General features: G+C 39.6%; 1 protein-coding gene across 2 annotated transcripts; it reads left to right on the top strand.

Moving 5' to 3' along the window:
* The first annotated feature begins 3,122 nt into the window (after positions 1-3,122).
* LOC130407824 (OX-2 membrane glycoprotein-like) lies at positions 3,123-21,957 on the top strand. 2 transcript variants are annotated; one of them, XM_056731106.1, is made up of 7 exons: positions 3,123-3,224; positions 6,237-6,331; positions 6,792-7,124; positions 7,548-7,877; positions 14,301-14,579; positions 14,756-14,861; positions 21,406-21,957. In XM_056731106.1, exons 2-6 carry the CDS (start codon positions 6,259-6,261, stop codon positions 14,842-14,844), a joined length of 1,104 nt encoding a protein of 367 aa, XP_056587084.1. In that variant the 5' UTR covers positions 3,123-3,224; positions 6,237-6,258; the 3' UTR covers positions 14,845-14,861; positions 21,406-21,957. The 2 variants fall into 2 exon arrangements, with proteins under 2 accessions (XP_056587084.1, XP_056587093.1); XM_056731115.1 differs by lacking the exon at positions 3,123-3,224 and adding an exon at positions 5,086-5,113.
* The last annotated feature ends 118 nt before the right edge of the window (positions 21,958-22,075 follow it).

Below are 22,075 nucleotides of genomic sequence, written 5' to 3'. Positions count from 1 at the left end.
TGAGGCCAACATCTCGACACAGGTGTGCATCAGGGCTCAGTGCTTGGTCCGTTGCTATTCTCCGTATAGATGACATCCCTAGGCTCTGTCATTTGGAAACATGGCTTTTCATATCACTGTTATGCGGATGATTATTCACAACTCTACCTGTCTTTTCGGACTGACGATCCAACTTTTTCTGCACACATCTCAGCTTGCCTAGCCGATATCTCGCTCTGGATAAATGGCCATCATCTGCAGCTGAACCTTACAAAAACAGAACTGTGATCCTGGCCGACACAAAGACTCATCACAACCTCTCCATTCAACTGGGCTCATCGACCATCACATCTTCCAGAAAGGCAAGAAACCTGGGAGTGGTGATCGATGATCAGCTTAACTTCACAGATCAAGTTGCCACTTGCCAGCACTGTCCGGTCCTGTAGATTCATCCTCTACAATATTAGGAAACTTAGACCCTTCTTATCAGAGCATGCTATGCAAGTCCTCGTACAGGCTCTTGTCCTGTCCAGACTGGACTACTGCAATGCGCTACTGGGTGGACTTCCAGCTTGCACAATAAAACCTCTACAGATGATCCAGAATGCTTCGGCAAGAGTTATCTTTAATGAACCGAAGAGCACATGTCACTCCTCTATTCATTAAGCTACATTGGCTCCCTATATTTGCTCGCATTAAATTCAAGACTCTGCTCCTGGTCTACAAGACCACCAGTGGTGCGGCACCCCCTTATCTTCACTCGCTAATACAGACATATGTACCCGCCAGAGCTCTATGCTCTGCAAACGAACGACGTCTTGTGGTGCCATCCCATAAAGGTAAAAAATCTCTCTCACGTACCTTCTCCGGATCGGTTTCACCTATGTGGAATGATCTGCCCGCTGCTACAAGATCTGCAGATTCTGTAGCCATCTTTAAAAAACGTATGAAAACAAATCTCTTCTGTCAACACCTGACTGATCAGTTCTGACTTCTATTTCTTCCCTACTCTAAAAAAAAAAAAACTAACTTAGCTCTGTAAACTGTGTTAGGTTATATGAGACCAGTCTTCTTTTTTGATTGCACTTATTCTTTTGTTGTACTTATGCTGTCCCAATTTCTTCCATTGCTTACCCCACCTGTATGTCGCTTTGGATAAAAGCATCTGCTAAATGACTAAATGTAACATAAAAACCCGGTGAGATACTCTGTACATACAAATAATTAAGGTCTTATCTCTGCCTACAGTGCTTTACCTTCTGTCCTCGCAGCAGCCATGCAGTGGGAAAGGCTCGACATAAAACAACAAACAAACAAATAAAAATTACTCCAGTCACACCTGGGCCTGAAAAAAGCTGAGAAAAAGCGTCATCACACAAAAAGAAACCAAAAGAAACCCTAAACAAAATAAGAAATAACAAGAGCAACGGTTTGGCCTAGTCCAATGAGACCCGCCTATGTGCACCCTCGCACATGGTCACGAACAACTCCTCCGATCCGGCATGAACATCCGTCCACTTCGGAAATCACACAGCTTTCCGATATTCCCTCCCGGGTGTTTCACAGGACACGCACTATGCACCACAACATCCACATGAGAGTCGGTGGGTCACCTTCTATTCGTGCTGGCCAGAAACATACACCTCTCCCAACTCTTTCCTACCGGGCACCTTTATTTCTATAGCCACACCCCTTGCAGTCGTACCCGCTACATCTACAATTAAAGTGTATATGGGTTTTGGTGAAAAATTGTCCGGACAACACACATTAATGAGCCGGTTTATGAAAGGGGTGCTTCATAAACAACGAGCGCCTAGGCGAATGGTTCCGTTATGGCATTAAACCATTGTCTTAGAAGCCCTTTGTCATCATTCTTTCGAGCCGTTGGAAGGAGTTTGTCAGCAGGCAGACACGGGACACGGAGATAGGTACTATGACAAGGGAGTTTATTGAAATACCAAAACAGAATATGGGAACACACTGGGTAGACAAGGGGCTTGAGCTATGAGAGTATATGAGTCTTAGCTGATGTAGGAGTAGATTGTTAAGTCCACTGGAGCAGACGGAAACAGGAGAGCCAGGAGCCGAAGGCACACACAAAGGTAGAGTAGAGTGGAGTCCAAAGTCCTTGGTGAATCCTCAGGAGACAATGTGGTAGGGTATAATCTCGTAGTAGGTTTGAGACCAGACAGTGAGTGAACCGGGGAAGTGTGACTTTATGGTGTGTGGTTGGTGATAGGTGTGTGATCAGTACTCAGGTGAGTGAGATCTGTAGATTGCAGTGGGTGAAGCTGGTGGAGTCTGTGTTGGCTCTCTGACAGAGTTGGGCATAACTATCTTTCTCTTAAAACTGCGCTGCTCGTAGCTTTGGTAACAAGCGAGTATGCGATTGACATGCTTTATCGGTTAGCCCATCTTGTTTGCAATTCGCTCCAGGGCTTTCTAAGGTTGCGTTCTGTCCTAACCCTGCTTTCATGCATAAAGTGGTGGACTACACATACAGATGCCCGTCTTCTTAGTACACTTTCAAGTAAACTTGTAGTCCATTGATATTAGTATACTTACCACATAAATTATACTAAAAATATACTTGAACTCTACTCAACTATACTTAAAAAATAAACTTCAAGTATACTTCTTTTTGATATGGGAGTATGTAAATAATTACAAGTTTTTTTTACAAGTCCTTTTTTCTTGTTTCTTTTTGTGAGGAAGTTATATTGTTTTTAGGTTCATTTGCTTTGTGGAGGTTATTTAGATAAATGGGTTTAGTTAGCTGCCCCTTTTGCTTATTATTTTGTCTCTAACCAATCTCCTGAAGGGATTGTTTCTTTGAATTTTTGCAGTAGAAAAAAAAACTTGACCGTGAAAACTATTTTGAGATATTTTATTTATGTTTCCCCTCTGACCCTAGACCAGGGGCGTAACATAAATGATAACAAGTATTTTTTTTATAATATGTAATAAGCAGGAATCCTTTCAAATTGTTGTTTTCTAAACAGTTCTAGTAGACACTCGTCCCACTAGATGTCACTAGATGTTTGCTTAAAACACTTTACCCTGAACATGCTTGGGCCCTTTCCAAACACTTATTGTTATGCTTCCCACGAGTGGCTGCTCCTGCTTCCCCACTTCCAGTTTCATCCGTATCCCGAAACACACACATACCAGAGCTACTTTGAGTCGCTGGATTTCCCAACATCTTCATTTGAACATAACTAATTAACGTAACCATGCATTGCAAGGTGAGTCTGTTTTCTTTATAAGTTTATAAAGGAAAGCAGAGTTTTTATGCACTTTGTAATCTTAGCACAGAAGCTGGCTGCTATGGCTGCTTATGTTTGCAGTTTATTCTTACTATTTCTAATAGTTTCTTAAATTATTAAATGTTATTCAAGATTGTGGCAACATGTTTTTACTGAATGTATGAACTGCTAAAATATGAATCACCAATTTAATTATTTGCTATTTAGGATTAAAATAAACTGAAAATAATACTTTAAAAATGAAATGACAAAAAAAACTAGAAGCTAGATTTTGTTAAATATCAACAAAAACAACAAAATGCTCATTGAATTTGAGGTCAACAGGGATGTGTGGCTGCCTGGATGTATTTGTCATGTGGGCCCCAAGTCGTCCTTAAGCACCACACTTTCTATGGACTTCCTGGCAATGCTTAGCCACAAGTCATTTTAACCATGAATAGTTTGTAGAAGGGGCAGGGCAAGCTATTTCCTCAGCCACTTATTTAGAATTCCACAATGTTGCTGGAGCACCAGAAAGGTGACAGACACGGGCAGGATGCAGATGTTTAGTGATAAGTATTTTATTTTTTGCCACATGGCAAAGCAACGTATTCTACAGAATCCAGAAATGTTGGATTGGACCATTCCTACCAGTGTCATAAATAGCACAATGAATCAAATTCCCTTTTGAAAGAGTTTAAAGAGACTTTTAGGACAAATGACATTGATGACAGATTTAAACCAGAGCTGTACATTAGAACCTGTCTATCTAAAGGTAGTGTGTCACTTTATGAAGAACCGTTATTAATATTACACTAAAATACCAGACCAAAAATCCAATTCAGATTTGTTTACTCTCAAAATGGTTTTCATAGATACATACGGGGTATATATGTATATATATATATATATATAAATACACACTACCGGTCAAAAGTTTGGCATCACTCACTAATTGTTTATTTATATTTTTTCCACATTTAAGAATAATGGTATACCCATCAAAACTGAAAAATACTGTTTAAACTGTGGGAATTATGTTGTGACTACAAGCATAAAAAATAAATGAGCTCTAAGTTCTATTTAAGTGCCTTCAAAGTAATCACCCTTTGACTAGAATTTGTAAAATCGTTCTCTTGGCATTTTATAATCCAGCTTCTTGATGTCTCAACCTGGGATGCTTTTTAAACAGTATTGAAGGAATTTTCATATATGCTGGACTTGTACTGCCTGCTTTTTATTCATTCTTCGTCTAAGCAGGCCTTCTCCGTTTAAAAAATATACATTTTTAATGAAAACGTTGTTTTCTAGAAATAAATAAATATGTTGTAACGTGACATAATCTGTTCTCTGTTTCCCCAGTTTATTAAGGGATTTTTTTTTATCCTTTGTACTTCTTTTTGTTAAATGGTTCCGCGTTAATCGTTCCCCCAGGTGTTTCTTGTCCAATTTTCAAACTTGAGTTAGTGTTTAAGACAGATCTGGACTGCTTTACCAATCAGAATGTTTCGGAAGGAGGTATTTTATTTTGACCGGAAGAAATCCAGTTATTTTGTTAGAAGAGGGACAACAGTCAAAATGGACTTAAAAAATGTGAAATATAAAATATAAGGCGTTTTTTTGTTAACTAGAAACATGAATGTCCATTGTTAAACATCACACTAAACATAATCAAAGCTTCAAAAAGAGCAAAAGAATGGCTTCTTTAAGCCCTTGTGATTCATCTTTTGGTTGTCAGTTGTTGCATGTTGCCTCTTGTCTTTGATCGTGGATTACCCTGTTTTAATCTTATTAAATCTTGCATGTGGATCTTCTTCTTGTCTGGTTACTCTGCCCTTTTGTCACAGAATTGACAACGGATCCAGCAGTAAATCTTGTCAGCATGCAAGGTAATCTTACCCTCGAGGACCATGTTACAGATTTACCAGAATTTGCATATATAGATTTTTTTTGCTACGGATTAAATCAACCATTTATTGATCATCTCATTCGTAATGGTCCTCGAGGGTAACTTGGTGAATTTTCTGGACTTTGCCCTGTTCCTAAAGGGCTCTCACTGTAGGAGAGGTGGACAGGTGGTGGATGACTGCCTTAAACATTTTTGTGGGGGAGGCAGTAGAACTGCAGGCTCTGAATAACCAAGGAGCTAGGTTCACTTGCTTTGGCCTGCATGCTCCACATAAATGGTGGCCAGCCCGGAGCTGACTCGCAAGAAGACCGCCAGTCCAGAGCCCGCTCACAAGATGGCTGTCAGCCAAGAGCCTCCAGCCATTATGGCCAGGCCGGTGGTCCCAAATCCAGTGGTCCCGGAGGCGTCCAATCCTGAGGTTCTGGCCCTGAAGTCTGCTCTTCCAGTGGTGGCTGCTGCCCTGTTGTGTGTGGACTGTGCGCTCCCACAGAGTTTCCTGCCTCGTCCAAGATGGCTGCTTCTGAGCTCCCTGCCTCGTCCAAGATATCCACAACTGGCCTTCTGGGCCTGCCTGGGTCTGACTGGTTTCCAGCCCTGCCCGCCTCTGCTCCACGGGGGGGGGGGGGTTCGATCCAATGGGATTGCACGTACTTAGAAACAAAAGTATAGGATTATGTAATGTAAATCCTTTTGGATAAAAACATCTCCCAAATGCATAATGTAAATGTCAATAGTTGTTGCATGTTGCTTCTTGTCTCTGGTCTCAGATTGTGGATAAATTTTGTTTTATTTTATTAAATCTTATTAAAACTGCATCCGCCTCTTGCCTGGTCACTCTGCCCTTGTCAAAGAACGATTATATTTTTTTCCATACAAGTAATTACAAACATTGAAACATTTAAACCTTCAGATTAAAAGATTCTTAAGAGCATGAGAAAAATTTTGGTCAAGTGATCCAAACTTTAGACCGGTTGTGTATATACACAGTATTTCTATATTTTATATACAGATATTGCCTGTTTGTGGAGCTGTTCTGTAATGCATGTGACTGGTTCTTACTAAATTCTGTAAATGCATAATATGATTGTCTCATTTTTCTTTAGTGATCGTCTTGCAGTCAGTTCTATGATGAGCAGATTTATGGCAGCTCTGTTCCTGCAGCTCTGGGCAACACTGATGTTGCTGTCTCGACTGCATGGTACCTGTTTAACTCTTTTATCTATGCTTTACTCTGTAACATCTTAGTCTCTTACAGTTTATGTTGTAAAATATCTTTTAACAATGAAAAAATGTAACCATCATTATAGAAAAGTTTTTCACCTCTGTCTTTTGGTAAAAGTGCCCAAAAATAAAAATCTGTCATTTCAAACCTGTTTGACTTTCTTCCACAGAACACAAAAGATATATATATTTTGAAGAATGTTCTTAAATGACACCAATTCACTTGCATTGGTGTTTTGGGAATACAATAGAAGTGAATGGATGCCAGCACTGTTCAATTACTAACATTCTTCAAAATATCTTCTTTTGTGTTCTGCAGAAGCAAGAAAGTCATATTGGTTTAAAATGAAAAGAAGGTGAGTAAATGATGACAGAATTATCATTTTTGGGTAAACTGTTCTTTTAAGTCTTGTGATTCTCTAATTGGTATTATCTAGGTAAGGTCATCGCACCATCACATCTTCAGGCAGTAGCTGGACGTCCCTTCATGATGGGATGTAATATTACCATGAAGACAGGAGAGGTTCTAAAACAGGTGCTGTGGTTAGATATGACAAATACAACTTTATTGCACTACCAGCCCAGAAAGCCTGAACGTGCCACCAAAGTGGAAGGAGTTGAGCTTACCGCAGAAGTTTCTGCTCAGGATGCTCACGCCAGCATCATCACCATCAGCAAAGCTGGGCCAGCCAATGAGGGTTGTTATCAGTGTCTTTTTGATGTGTACCCGTCCGGTCAGCAGAAAGGAAGGACGTGTGTCTCACTAATGGGTGGGGTGAACCACTTTTACACTTTCTAAAAATATCTAAAACAGGTTGAACATTCTTTCTGTGCTTTAATGCCTTTTCCACACTTTTAATTGCAAAGGAAAACTGGCTGAATTATCATAGCAAAAAAAAAACGTGTTAGACATGTGCCCCTAATGAATTACCATTATAAGCAGTTGTCACATTACACTTGATGAAACGTGACAGGATATATAATTCACTGTAATGCCCAAACAGGACGTGGTTAAGAACCACCTTTATGCACAAACCGCCGTATTATTAGGAAACCACAGGTCTGTAGCAAGATAAATCTGTTTGTGACAGGTTAAATAAGATGTTATGACCTTATGAGAGAGTCACATTACTCACAAAGTTCCTAATACTTTCACAAATCTCAGTCATTTTTTCTGTTTGTATTTTCTCTAGCAAAGGTGGAGATGATGGGCAACAAAACTGCTGTGAGTGGAAAGCTTGTTACTTTTTCATGCAAGTACATCCTCAATAAGCGAGTCCAGCAGGTTTTATGGACAAAAACAGCTGAGCAGGGGGACACCACTACTGTTGCTTCTTATTACAAGAATGGCAAGCCTATCATTGAAGCACCCTTCCACGACCGGTTATCTCTAAATCCATCCCTCGGCCATACACAACTCTCCATATACCAGGCTCAGACAGAGGATGAAGGATGTTACACCTGCGAGTTCCACACATATCCAGATGGCTCTAGGAGCGCAACTGCTTGTCTGTCTGTATATGGTAAGTATAAACTTCCATGATGAGTGAACAGATGAATATTTATTCGCCCCTTTTTTAGAAATGTATACTCATTTACATAAGTGTTTCACACCTTTGATTATTTTATTTATATAATCATTTGTGGGGCACGGTGGCTTAGTGGTTAGCACGTTCGCCTCACACCTCCAGGGTTGGGGGTTCGATTCCCGCTTCCGACTTGTGTGTGTGGAGTTTGCATGTTCTCCCCGTGCCTCGGGGGTTTCCTCTGGGTACTCCGGTTTCCTCCCCTGTTCCAAAGACATGTATGGTAGGTTGATTGGCATCTCTGGAAAAATTGTCCGTAGGGTGTGAGTGCGTGAGTGAATGAGTGAGTGAGTGTGTGTGCCCTGCGATGGGTTGGCACTCCATCCAGGGTGTATCCTGCCTTGATGCCCGATGACTCCTGAGATAGGCACAGGCTCCCTGTGACCCGAGGTAGTTCGGATAAGCGGTAGAAAATGGAATGGAATGGAATAATCATTTGCATATGTAGAGTTTAATGTATTTACAGATGAGTTGACATTGTTCAAGTGGTAAATAAAAAGATTCTGCCAAAATAGAAAAAATATCTGTTACCATGAGGAAGTCGATAAAACCGTAAACAACTTATTTATACAGATTTGCCAGAAATGCCACGAAGTGAAACTATGAACTGATCATAACCCATCCATCAAGTTATATGTAATTGCGCACCTACGCACACGTAAATGCGTACCTTTCACCAAATCACATGTGTTTTGGTGTGGGTTTAAATCATTTCACACATTTCACACGTGTGCTCTGAGGGAAAACTACTGTGCCTTTTTCCGTAAGTGTTATTTGGGTAATTTACAGCAGTACACGATACGAGACCCCAACTCTGTAATCCTGCTTTTGCAGTGTTTAAATGTATGTGTGTGTGTGGGTGTATTTGAAAGAATGTGAAAGAGAGAAAGTGAAGAGGAGAAAATGTTTGTTTGGGTCAGATTGTGTTAAAGTTTGGCTTCCACAAAAATAAAGTAAAACCTGAAGTCAACTACAGTGCGTGAACTACCCAAGAGCGTCCTATAAGAAACAAGCTTAATTAACATACACTGGGGAAAAAAGACACAGAATTTAAAAAATATTTTGTACAGATTTTTCGTGTATAATGTAAAAAATGAAATTTAATGGAATTATTTATTTTTGGAATAGTCAGAAAAATGGTCAAATCATAAAAAAACAAAAAATATGTTTTTAAATATAAAAATGTACGGTATATTTATGGTGACCCAGCTTCCTGATTTTTTTTAATGGGATTTATTTACAATTTACTAAATAGTGGTATTTAAGTGTACAAATGCTGTTTAGGGACTATAAAATATCATTAGTGCACTATGCCTCTCACAATGGGGGGAAAAGGTGCATGGCCTCAAGAGCTTATCTGCTAAGAGTTTAGTTTTTTTCAACTTCAGGCGCTCAGAACACTCTGCCAAAAATGCGAGGCACAGCAAGCGACAAAAGCGAGGTGCCCGATGAGCATAAGGAGCACGCAAAACGCTCCCTGCCAACTGAAAACAATTCAAAAGAGGTGCGTCTGACATCAATAAACGCTTTCTATGTGATCTGCCCCTAAAAGTGTTCTTTGATGGTTAGGTTATAAGGTTAGGGGACAGGAAAGAAATTACATTTGGTACAATAAAGAAATAGTTTATGAGAGTCTTTGTAAACCACATATACAAGTATGTTAAAGGAAATGGAATTTAACTGGTTTTGAAATCAGTTTCAGCAAATATTAAATAGAGATAAGTGCCACATTGATCTCATGTTGAATTGTAGTTTTTGTATTAGCAACACGGTAAAACCCCTGAAGGCAGAAAGTTAACAATTAGAAAAAACTGATGGTGGTTATATAATGCTTGGCTGTAACTGTAGTTTAGGGTCGAGTTTGGGACGACAGCCAGTGCTGTTACTGTGTCTCTGTTCCTCTATAACAGAGCTCCACTGTGTCTGCTTTCTCTCTGTTGATATTCCTCAAACAGTCTGTCTCTTCTCACCAAAAACACTTACACAGTATCATCAGTGGAAAGACTCTTGTTCTGTTTCTTTTTTATCTGACTTACGTCATATAGTCTGTCTTTGATGGAGTCTGCGGCAGACATGACCTATGTCAACTTGCCATCAGCATAACATCACTTTTGTGTTGCAGTTGAAGCTACCACTTATAAGACAAAAGTTTGTTGACAAGAACAAAAAGCTGTTTAAACCCTTGTTTCTTTTGTTGTTAAGGATGCTCTGCATTGCCCGTTTTACTAGACACAAAAAGGATGTGTTTTGATGTTTTATGATTAGGCTATGTGTGTATTGCACAAAAATGTAAAAGTTCGATTTTCTGAGAAGTTCATACGGTGAAATAAAAAAATTCCTAAGTAGGGGATTCTTGCTATTGTATCAAACAGATTTTTGATCATGAGCGGTGTTGCCATAGCGAGGCAATACATTTGTTGAAGAAAGGGGGAAAATGGAAGTTTCTCATGTCTTCTGTGTGCAGTTAGTGATTTAGATCAAGACCAGCATAAAGTTCATATACAGACATGTAAAGTCACAGCCATAGCACTACCAATTGCCATCACCACAGGGTAAAAGGTACATAACAGATGTTAATTAAAATATCCAAGTCTCCCAGTCATTGACTTTTACTAAAATTGTGTTATTTACAATCCTCTGTTGTTAACAAAGAAGAAGACTTGTGAAGAAAAGTACCTATATGCGCCACCGGGTCAAATTTACCCATTCATTTACTTTATTGTTGTGCTGTCATTGAGCAATGTGTTGGCTGACTGTAAGACACTGCACATTCATATAAAGATGTATTGGTGTACTCATATATGTTTAAACTGGATTAATTATTACTTTTTGTTTTGCAATTTGTCATTGCTTTTTGTTCGCTATTGTGTTATCTATTCACGTCTGCCACTTCCTGAAAAAATCCAAACAATGATGTAATGAATAAAATATTTTTGTTTTATGATTAGGCTAATTCAAGTTTATTGGTATTGTTCTCTTATTCATATTATTACTAAACAAAAATAAAAGTTAACTAGTCGCCTCACGAGTCACTGCACTAGTCACTGCACCGACTCAAGACACGTTGTCGCAGGTCCCATGGGTAAACCGGCGTCCTATTCTAGTCTGGCGGAGGAATGTAAAGGCTTCCTTCATCAATGCTCGTTAATCTTCTACAGAGTGTAACATTCATTATCATTTTAGACAGGGAAAGATGTTTACTGCGGATTACTCCTTGAGGTTTCGTATCTACTGGCTGCTAGTGTCTGGAATGAATGTGCTCTTCTGACCGCCTACCGCCTATCTGGAGCGATTTATTAAACTGTCGATCGGAACGGAAAATAGTATGCTGACCTGTGATGATGGAATTAAAGGACCCCTCACAACACCGCCAGCCAGATCCATCTTCTCCAGAACCAGAGGCTATGCAAGTGTATACCAATTTCACTTCTCAGAACGTCGACAGTGGCTGACCCAGGGGCTGTGTCTATATTGTGCTTCAGATGGGCATTTCATAAGTGAATGGGAATGGCAAACAGCATTTGTGATGCCAACCGGCCATTTTGAATATTTAGTCATGCCGTACGGCCTAGTTAACGCCCCTTCGATCTTTCAAGTCTTCATCCATTCCATCTTCAGAGACCTCCTTAACCACTCAGTTTTAATCAACATAGACGACATACTCATCTTCACCAAAACCCTTTCAGAACACCAAAAGGTGTGAGTATGTACGGTAGGGAGGTGGAAACCATTAAAGCCTGGCCAGTTCCTTCAACTTTCAAGAAATTACAGAGATTTCTGGGGTTTGCCGCCGCTTCATTCATAACTAGAGTTACATTACTCAAGTGCTTACAACTCTTCTCAGAGGAAAACCGAAAACCCCGTCCTGGACTCGTGAAAGGGAATCAAGCCTTCCAGGCACTCAAAACTTCTTCTGTTCAGCACCTCTCCTCGTCCTTCCCGATCCAACCAAGCCCTTCACATTGGAAGTAGATGCATGCATCCCGAACAGGTGTGGGAGCCGTCTTTTCCCAGCATCAGGGGAATCCCCCAAAACTTAGACATCCCTTCACTATGTTCACAGATACCAAGAATCTACAGTATCTACGTGAAGCGAAACGACTCAATCCTTGTCAAGCCCGCTGTTTGCTATTTTTTCACAAGGTTCAACTTTATTATCACCTACAGTCCAGGAGACAAGAACCTTAAAGCTGATGCCCTCTCCCGTCTATACTCATCCGGGGAAGAAACAAAATCTTCTGAAAACGTACCACTAGATAATCTCTTTGTCAATTCAATTCTATGGAGCAAAGAAGACACGATTCCCGACACATCACAAAATGCTCCACCAGGCTGTCCACCTAACCACAAGTACGTTCCTACAACTCACTGGAAACCTCATTATCAAGGCACATACTTCGGCAGACACTGGTCACCTCAGGTGCAAATCAAACCCTCTCACTGCTGAAACATCGCTTTGGGGGCCCAACATGGCTCAGGATGTCAGAAGGTTTGTGAGTGGATGCAAGGAATGTGCCATCTCAAATCCCCCCCCCACTGACTCCCGTCTGGTAAACTTTGTCCTCTCCCCATCCTAAACCACCCATGGTCATATCTAGGAGTAGACTTCACAAAGGATCTTCACAAAGGATACAATCATCGTCGACCATTTCTCCAAATCCATCCACCTAATACCACTGAAGGGTCTTCCTACTGCCATGCAAAGCTTAGAACTCCTCTTCCAACATGTATTCCGTTTTTTTGGCATCCCCGATTACATTGTATCTGACCGAGGTCCCCAGTTCATTTCTCGAGTATGGAAATCCTCTTAGATGTGACCGTAAGCTTTTCCTCAGGGTATCACCCTCGGACCAATGGACAAACGGAATAGAAGATTCAGGAGGTGAGCCGTTTTCTCCAAACCTTCTTCATAACAACCAGAACTCCTGGAGCCAATTTCTTCCATGGGCCGAGTACGCACAAAACTCGCTCCGTCAGCAAGCAACAGGTCTAACCCAATTCCAGAGTGTAGTTGGCTATCAGCCTCCTATGTTTCCCTGGATGGAAGAACAATCGGAGGTAGCATCAGTTCAACATTGGTTCCAGGAGAGTGCAAGGGTCTGGGACTCAGCACATCATCATCTGCAGGGGGTGATAATGCGACAGAGACGAACCGCAGACGCTAATCGCTCTGAGACACCAACTTACCTCGTGGGACAAAGGGTTTGGTTGTCCACTAATACATTCAACTTCGCCTCCCCTTTTAAGGTGTTTAGTTACAGATACATCGGGCCGTTCAAAATTATCAAGGAGATCAGTCAGGGAGCCTTCGGGTTACAACTCCCTCAGCCCCACCACATTCATCCCGTCTTCCGTGTTTCACAATTACAGCCATATAACTCACCCATCTCTCCATCTCTCACCACATAACCTGGTGAAGAAGAAGTGCCTCCCCTGTAGGAGACTGGAGAGGTCTTCACAGTTTGAGCTTCAGGCCCGAGGAATGATCCTTGGTCCCAATAGATGATATCCTTGACCCAGAACTACTTACCAACTTCCACAATACCCACCCAGAGAGACCTGCTCCCCGAGGCAGAGGTCGACCACCTCCGCATTTAAACTCTCAGACTGTGAAGGGGGGGTACTGTCACAGAATCACCAGGTTCCCAACGCAATCTCTGCAACACAATCACCAGAGTACTAATCGTCATCACCAGTCCCTTATCACTGTTCACCACTATATGAACTATATGTAACTGTAGTCATTTGCATGGGTAAATTTTACCCACAGGTGGTTTTAGGTATACAGCAAACTCTGGTGGTTCAAGTGATAAAATAGACCTCTCCATTTAAACTTGGTCAGAATAATGTCGACACGGGATGTTTAAAAGCAAAGCCCAAATGTTTATCGATAGGCTTTGGCATTAAACCCTGGTAAAACCTGGGCAGTCGTGGCCTAGTGATTAGAGAGTCGGATTCGTGATCAGAAGGTTTCTGGTTTGATTCTCACGGTCAGCGGTTAATGACTGAGGTGCTCTTGAGCAAGGTATCTTACCCATACTTGCTCCACAGGCACTGCAGTGATAGCTGCCCACTGCTCCGGGTGTACGTGTGTTCGCCACTTGCCACTACTCACTGGAAGGGTTAAAAGCAGAGGTCACATTTTGGTATGGGTCACCATATCTGACTATAGGTCACTTTCAAAAAAAAAAAGCTTAGACATGGACATTAAGGGGGTTGCACCTCTTTTAGCTCTTTTAAATTAGGGATTGTACACGATACATGCTATTGTATAGACAAAAACCGGCACAACGTTTTTCTTGTTTGATACTAAAAAAGGAAATAAAGGTTATTTTAATATGCCTTTAACGTGTTTTCCAGTCTTACCCAAACCTGAAGCCAGTTACATCATTTTATCACAAGACACTGTTGAGGCAAACTGCACAGCTGTGTCCCGTCCTGCTGCAGAGATCTCTTGGAATGTGGAGGGTCATAACCAAACACTGGGCCCTTCTGTGACATCATTCTACCAGCTGGGAGACGGTACCACAATGGTGGTCAGTTCCATTCAGCTGCGGGCTGAACTACTTGACGATGAACTTAAGTGCGAAGTTCATCATCAGGGCCTTGGGTCGCCTATATTTGTCTATCTAAACAAACGTGAGTTAAACCAGGACTAAAATAGTAAAGTAAAATTGCATCTGATATTTTCACTTTGTCCTTAATGAACAGCATAAGATAATTTTCTAAGTGCCTTTCTTTTATGTCTAAAAAATATCCTAGTAAAATCCAATGTTTTAACTGTTGTATAACATGTGATATCTTTCTTTTAACAGCTAGAAACGGATATGTCATTCTGATTTCTGCAAGCTGTGTGGCTCTTGTGCTGCTTATTTGTCTGTGTATATGCCTGAAGAGGTGCTGACTTCACCTACTGATATGGTCAGTAGCACCACACATGTCTGTACTTAATTTAATGCTTACATTAATTTCATACTTCGAATTTCAGAACATGTGTTTGATACACAGGTGTTATGTGATATAAAAGTTTTCCTGCAATCTTTTTGAATTGATATAATATGGATACATGTTTACATTTGTTAACAGTAGTAAAAGGGATAGTTTATCAAAAAAATTAATTTAGTTTATAGTTAACCCACCCACCTGTCATTCCAAACCTGTATTACTTTCTTTCTTCAACAGAACAAAAAATAATTTGTTTTGATCTTGAGAATGTTGGTAACCAAACAACACTGGTGGGTGCAGGCGGGCATGTCAACAGGCCTTGCCTGCTCTTGACGTGATACCTCCAGGATGGGGATCCTCTTAGAAGTTATGTTTTAAAAATATTTTACATTTATATTACATTTACATTTACATTTAATCATTTAGCAGATGCTTTTATCCAAAGCGACTTACAGAGAGTTCAGGGAAAAAAGCCAGACCAATACCTGTTGAGAGAGAGGGTTCGTTTTTATTTCATCTTTTTTTCCAAATGTTTCTGTCAAGTATTCACAGAAGAGATGGGTTTTAAGTAGTTTTTTGAATGTTGTGAGAGATGTGGTTTACCGGACTGAGATCAGAAGAATGTTCCATCAGTAAGAAGTTGTGACGGAGAATGAGAGGGAAAGCGATTTACTGCCCTTATAAGAAGGCAATACAAGACGCCGCTGGCTGGCTTAACGCAGGGTGGGATCTTGATGGGGTGTAGGAGTCTAGGAGGGTCAGAAAGTATGCCGGTGCAGATCCAGCGATAGTCTTTTAGGCAAGCATTAGTGACTTGAATCTTATACGGGCTTCAACCGGTATCCAGTGGAGAGAGATAAAATGGATGTCACATGAGCCCTTTGGGATGTTGGAAGATGAGGTGTGCTGCTGCGTTGTGAACCAGCTGGAGTGGTTTGATAGCCTTTGAAGGAAGACCAGGAAGGAGAGCATTGCAGTAGTCCAACCTTGATATTACCAGGGCCTTGACAAGGAGTTGCGGCCCACGCTCAGTGAGATGGGGTCTAATATTTCTAATGTTGAATAAGGCATATCTGCATGACCGCATTGTCATTGCAATGTGATCATTAAACGACAGCTTTTCATCAAATATGACTCCGAGGTTCCTGGCTGTTTTGGAAGGAGTGATTGTGGTTTTGCCAAGTTGGATGATGAGATTGTGTTGTACCTTGGGTGTGCCGGAAACAGGAGTAGTTCTGTCCTGGCAGGGTTCAGCTCGAGGTGATGCTCTTCATCCAAGCTGATATGTTTAGGCAGGCTGTAATGTGAGCTGCTACAGTGGTATCGTGTGGGTTAAACAAGATTTTGATCTGGGTGTCGTCAGCATAACAGTGATAGGAGAAGCCTTGTGCCCGTATGATGGGTCCCAAGGAATCTTTACTGCTAACATAGGTATTAATGGCCACTTTTCAAATTGTTTACATTATTTATTGCTAATTGTTTTAAATGTGCTTGACTTCATGTGGCATTGCATAGAGAGGCCGGCGTTTGATGTAAAAGTAAAGTTAATCATTTTCCTAATGCTTTTATATCACACGCAAGTAGGTCTGCACAGAGCCAAAAGAAATCGAACGCACCAAACCAATCTTATCTAATGAATTTCCTGGGGGGCCTGAGCCCTGAGCATCCCCAGGGTTGCTGCGTGTGGCCCTAATTTATTACCATTTTATGGACACAAAGCCATTGTGGCATTTCTCAAAATATCTTCTTTTGTGTTTCAAAAGACTCTTTTCTGTGAGGAGTTGCTCAGGTTGAAAAATGATGGTGAATAAAGGCGAATTAATGATGGCAACATTTTTATTTAAAGGGAAAACTTTTAAATGGAGTGAAATAACCAAGGTATAAACATTCATGTTTAATAATGAATCATTTTATTAGGGCAATGCAATAAATAGTTAATTAATCTTTATCATCCATTTTGGCCTTCAATGATTACATAAACAAAATAGCTCAAACGATTCGGAGTGCATCCCTTTCCTTTACAGTGGTGAATTTTTCACATTTACATTATAATAACCGTGCTCATGATTTTTCTCATAATCGAGATCACAGAATACATCTGACATGGTGTCCCTGACGCAGATGCAAAAATTATTGTCTCGTGAGTAAATAATTGGAAACTAAATATTGATTTGAAATATTCGATTAGCTCATTTGTAAATACAAACCTTCCGCAAGAAATACAACTATTTCTGTGGCTTTTAACCAAGATACAGACAAGAAATGCAAGTATGCAATTGTGTTAGACAATTGTAAATATAACAACATACATGCTTATTAGACATAATTATTTCTTATTTATTTGTAAGGTATTGATGACTCACAGTACCCTGTTATTAATTTTAACGGTAGATGTCTGGGAATAAACAACACAGTCTCAAGGGAATTTGTGATAGTGACTCAAACTGCAATCTATTAATTTGTGTTCATGGACACGAATCTCCACCTTTTTTGTGTCAGTAATCACAACTTTCAATCTAAAGTATTTTAATAGGCAATATCCTTCACATGTATGTATATATATATCAACGCAATCTGATGGGATTTCATACTTTTTTTACAAGGTGGCTCATTTGTGTGAATTCCTATTTACTACTACCTCATTTGTATGTTATATTATGATTTGACTTTTCCCCTGTGATACGGGGTTAGGATAGCCATTTAGCGTTGCTTTGCCACCTTGTAAAATCCTTGAAAATTAGCCTTTGCAGCTGTGATTTTAGGGTATGGGGTGAGGTACTGTAAACTCAATTCAGTATATGCATTCGCAGGTCAATGTCACACAAACCTTACCCACAATCAGTATTTCCCCTCCTCTGTCTGAAGGCTTCCGGAAAACAGAAAAGAGAGTAGATTGGAAAGTTTGCATTCTCCCCCAAATAACATTGTCGATTCTCGACATAAAATTTTCCACCTCATCTGGCAACGATTCCCAACCCATGTATGTTTTTATGTTTTTATCGTGTTATCAAGTACCTACTCATTTTATGAATTTTGTCAAATCTCCCATGACTGAAAACATATTTATTGTTAGTTTGAATTATCTAATAATTTACTACTAGTAACTAAATGGATCTATAGTAAAATATTACCAAAATAAATGTATTGCTTGAGGGTTTAAAGACTTTTGAATTGTGGTTATCTTTGTAAATTAATACAATGTCACCAATAAAGCTAATGTGAAGGTACAATTCCACCTGATCAAAATATTTAACTGTGCCTTGTAATGTAAACAAAATCAGGTACAATATTTTCTTTGTACCTGTTATCTTACCCAGTAATTTTGTAAAAGAAATTTGGAGAGTCTACTACCAACTTTCTGGCACTGGGTTAAAATAAGTTTTAAATGGATGCTGCTTCAAAACGGTTTGCAAGGTGCACACAAAAACATTTTAGAAAAGCTGCAGGTGATTGTGGTAGAGGTTAAAACTTCCTGTCCCAGTCAGGCTCTTTAATGTTATAAGACCACTCAGAGCATCTGTAGTATGTGATGAGGGGATGTTTACTCATGTTGTACAACAATTGCTTCTATATTATTCACACTTCAGTTCAACCACACCAACAGACCTCGACCTCTGTCTAGGTGAGTTGAGTTGAGGCTTTTATTCAAAGTAATTTACAGAGACAGTTATGTGTCTTAAGTGCTGTTCATGAACCTCCTCTCAGGCAGCAATGTTTAAAAATAAAGCCTACGGTTATCAACCCTGACCACTAGGCCACACCACCATCGTCTACCACCCACATCTAGAGCCAAACAAGCAGTTATGTATGGCTGGAATTAAATTAACCATAAAGGCTATAATCTACTTCCCTCAATAACTCTAGGCTACTTTTTAAACTATGGTGTTACTAAATACACATTTCTCAGTTAGACTCACTGTAATCGACAAAACTGTATAAATACTAAATATTTAATTTATCTGACCTTTGTTTTACATGGCCTGCAAAATAGTTTAAACAAAACAAAATGCAAAATGCTAGATTATATTCATATTTGCTTCTGGCTATTCTTTGGTTGATACATTGTATATTTTTTTATATATTTGGTTGACGGCACAAAAACATGCAGATCATTTATGATTCACTTCCTTCTTATCACCATCAGATAAATAATGATTTAAAATATGCAAACACCCAGTAAGGTTTTCAGTACAGACTGAGTTTAAGCGATCATCCTTTCAACCATTTACTCAAGAATGATTGCTTCCAAACAGTTCTTGGACCACATTTACCACTTTAGTATGACAAATTACTTTATATTTTTTTGTTCTGTTGAACACAAAAGATATTGTGAAGAATGTAGGACAGCAAAATGTTCTGGGGCACTTTTGTCAAATTGTCATTTTTTCTGCTATGGTAATCAATGGGGTCCAAGATCTGGTTCCAGCCATTCGTCTAAATATCTTTCTCTGGTGTATGAATCTGATGGGGAATAACCCAATTGCAGGCAGCGGTGAAGGGGTTAACAATGAGAATTTATTAAACATACAAAAAGGGAATAACAAAACACCCACAATAGGGGAAACTAGACTAAAAGGAAATAATAAATCACAGGCACAATGACTAACTAAACTAGATGAAGCGAAACACTTAATACAAACACTAAACTACACTTACTTGATACAACACTTGGTGAATGACACCGAGGGTTAACAAGATTTCAATCACAGCACGTAGACCAAGGCATGGTACACAGCACAAGTTACAAAACGAACTAGCACAGGACAATGAAACAAGAGGACTATTTAAGGGTAGACTAACAAAGGATAATTACAAGAACAAGGTGATGGGGATTAAACACTGAAGGAAAGCCAACGAGGAAACGAGATGGTGGGAACAGAGACGAGGACCAGAGAGAGAGTATAGAAAAAGAACGACATAAAACCTAAGCCTTCGCCATGACTCTGCCACCAGATGGAGAATAAACATGACACGATTAGGCGGAATCATGATACTCTGCGTTCAATGAAAGAAAGAAATATATACATGTCTGGGACAACTAGAGATTAAGTAACTTTGATTTTTTGTTTAACTATCCCTTTAAAAACTGGCCAGCCCACCGAAACCTTTCACAGAGCAGACGATGAACAGCAAACCTACATGTATAACCAGAAGAAAGTTAAGAGAGGCCTATTCACACTCAACATCTTCCTGATTTTGTTTCCCCTACTATCCTCTTTTAGAATCAAGAGGTCATCAGAGAGGTTAGATAGGAAAAGGGCATTTCATGGTTGCAGTAGCTAAATAAAATATTGTGGCTAAAATATACAGAGAAGACACCAACAAAAACATTGTTATACACAAGGTTCTCTTACAGTGAATTTAAAGGAACAGTCATTGACTCTCTCCTGGTTTGTTCCAAACCTGTATAAATGTTTTTGTCCTGATGAACACAAAGGAAGATATTTAGAGGAATGTCAGTAGCCAAACTGATCGCATCCCCATTTACTGCCATAGTAGGGGAAATAAACACTATGGGGGTCAATGGGGGATGAGATTGGTTTGGTTACGGACAAGTGAGTTCCACCCACAAATAAGTTTTATGCTCTGAAAATTTCGAGTTTGATTCCTGTTGTTTAAGAAATGCCATCATCACAATGTACTGCAGCTCCTCATCAAAAGTCCCAAGGTGACTGTCAGATAAAATATATCAGGAAAGGAGCATAAAAACCTTGTGCAACTGAAGTCAAATGTGAAGTATGACTTCACACAGCCACGTTTATCTACAGAACCACAGGAAGTTTAAGGAGTTACCACTTCCTGTCTTTTGCAAGAAGCCCTCCTAACCTCATCGTATGTCATGACTGATGGCTTTTAAGTTGCCATCAGCAACAGGAAATCATTGTTTAGAAACATTATATAATATGAGTGTTTTAGGAGGGTTCAAAATGATAAATGATAAAGTTATAAACTGCTTCTGCAAAAACAAGATGAGTGCTAAAATAAGTGACCTAATGGCACTGTTTTTTAAAGCTTTCGCACAATGTCAGTTCCTTTCCAAATGTCAGTTCCTTCCCTTCCAGTTTATGTTGTAGAGTCATCATTTCCCAGTTTGTTTAATATTAATTAAATGCAAAATATATAGTTATATTAGAACCAATAACAGACCGGAAGTTACCTTTGGGCCAGGTGCTTATACATGTGATCTTGCCTTCCAGCGTTGCATTCATGACGTTGAATGTTTTTTTTAAATCTCAACAAAGGTATTTTTTATAATTGATTTACTTTCATAGATGTTTTGAGTGTCACAGGAAACAGGAAACGGTTTTAACTGGAATAAAAAGGGATTTGGGGGGTTCATCAGCCCAACCCATCATTAACTCTCAAGTCTCAACCTAAGGTATATTATCTATACCAGAAGTTTTGGCAGCCTGTCCCACAATTCAGGTGTAGATGCTCATAGATGCTACTTAAACGCTTCAATGGAATATCGGCTAATTCCTCCTTTTCCCTCTTTCCTTCCTTTCTTTTTGAAACACAGATGAAAGAAAATGCTGCTATGCTCAGATGTTCACCCTGACCAAACAAGTACACCATCTTCTAATAAAACTGAAATTCAGTGCAACATAAACACTTTAATCACTCTTAGTACTAAATAAGATGCATTATCTATAATGGAGTGTATATTTTTGAGATTCCTTTCTTGTCTTAATATATGCCACACACATTGGATTGAAATACAGTATATTCCAAAAAAAGGCAGAAATCCAAGCAAACCTGTATTATCTGATAGTTTCATCTCTGTCATTGTGTTACAGCAGAAAAGTCAATAAGCAGACAAAAACATTATTGTTAGCTTTACTGAGGTTTGAGTTTATCAGAGGAAACACTCTTCAAGAAAGAATAACTGGAATAAAGTAATATTGTATGTCTTACTTTCCCACTACAGGGAAGTACACTGTTTCTTGATAAGTTTAACACACCTTTCATTATAAAATGTCAATTTTCACCTCCTTTTCCTTTTACAGCTGTATTACATTTGTATTGTAAAAGGTTAATCTGAAATAATAAAGTGCGACAGTATTGTCAGTCACATACTGTGTTTTTGTTTGCGTTATTCACTACAGCAAATGGCAAGCATACCTGTTTTTGCATCAGAGGTATCCACTGGTTTTGTTTTCATACACCCACTCATAAAGGAAATAATGAAC

Source organism: Triplophysa dalaica, chromosome 2, assembly GCF_015846415.1.
Source record: "Triplophysa dalaica isolate WHDGS20190420 chromosome 2, ASM1584641v1, whole genome shotgun sequence".
NCBI lineage: Eukaryota > Metazoa > Chordata > Actinopteri > Cypriniformes > Nemacheilidae > Triplophysa > Triplophysa dalaica.
The sequence above is the reverse complement of the archived record's forward strand: the minus strand, read 5'-3'. Positions and strand labels throughout refer to the sequence as shown.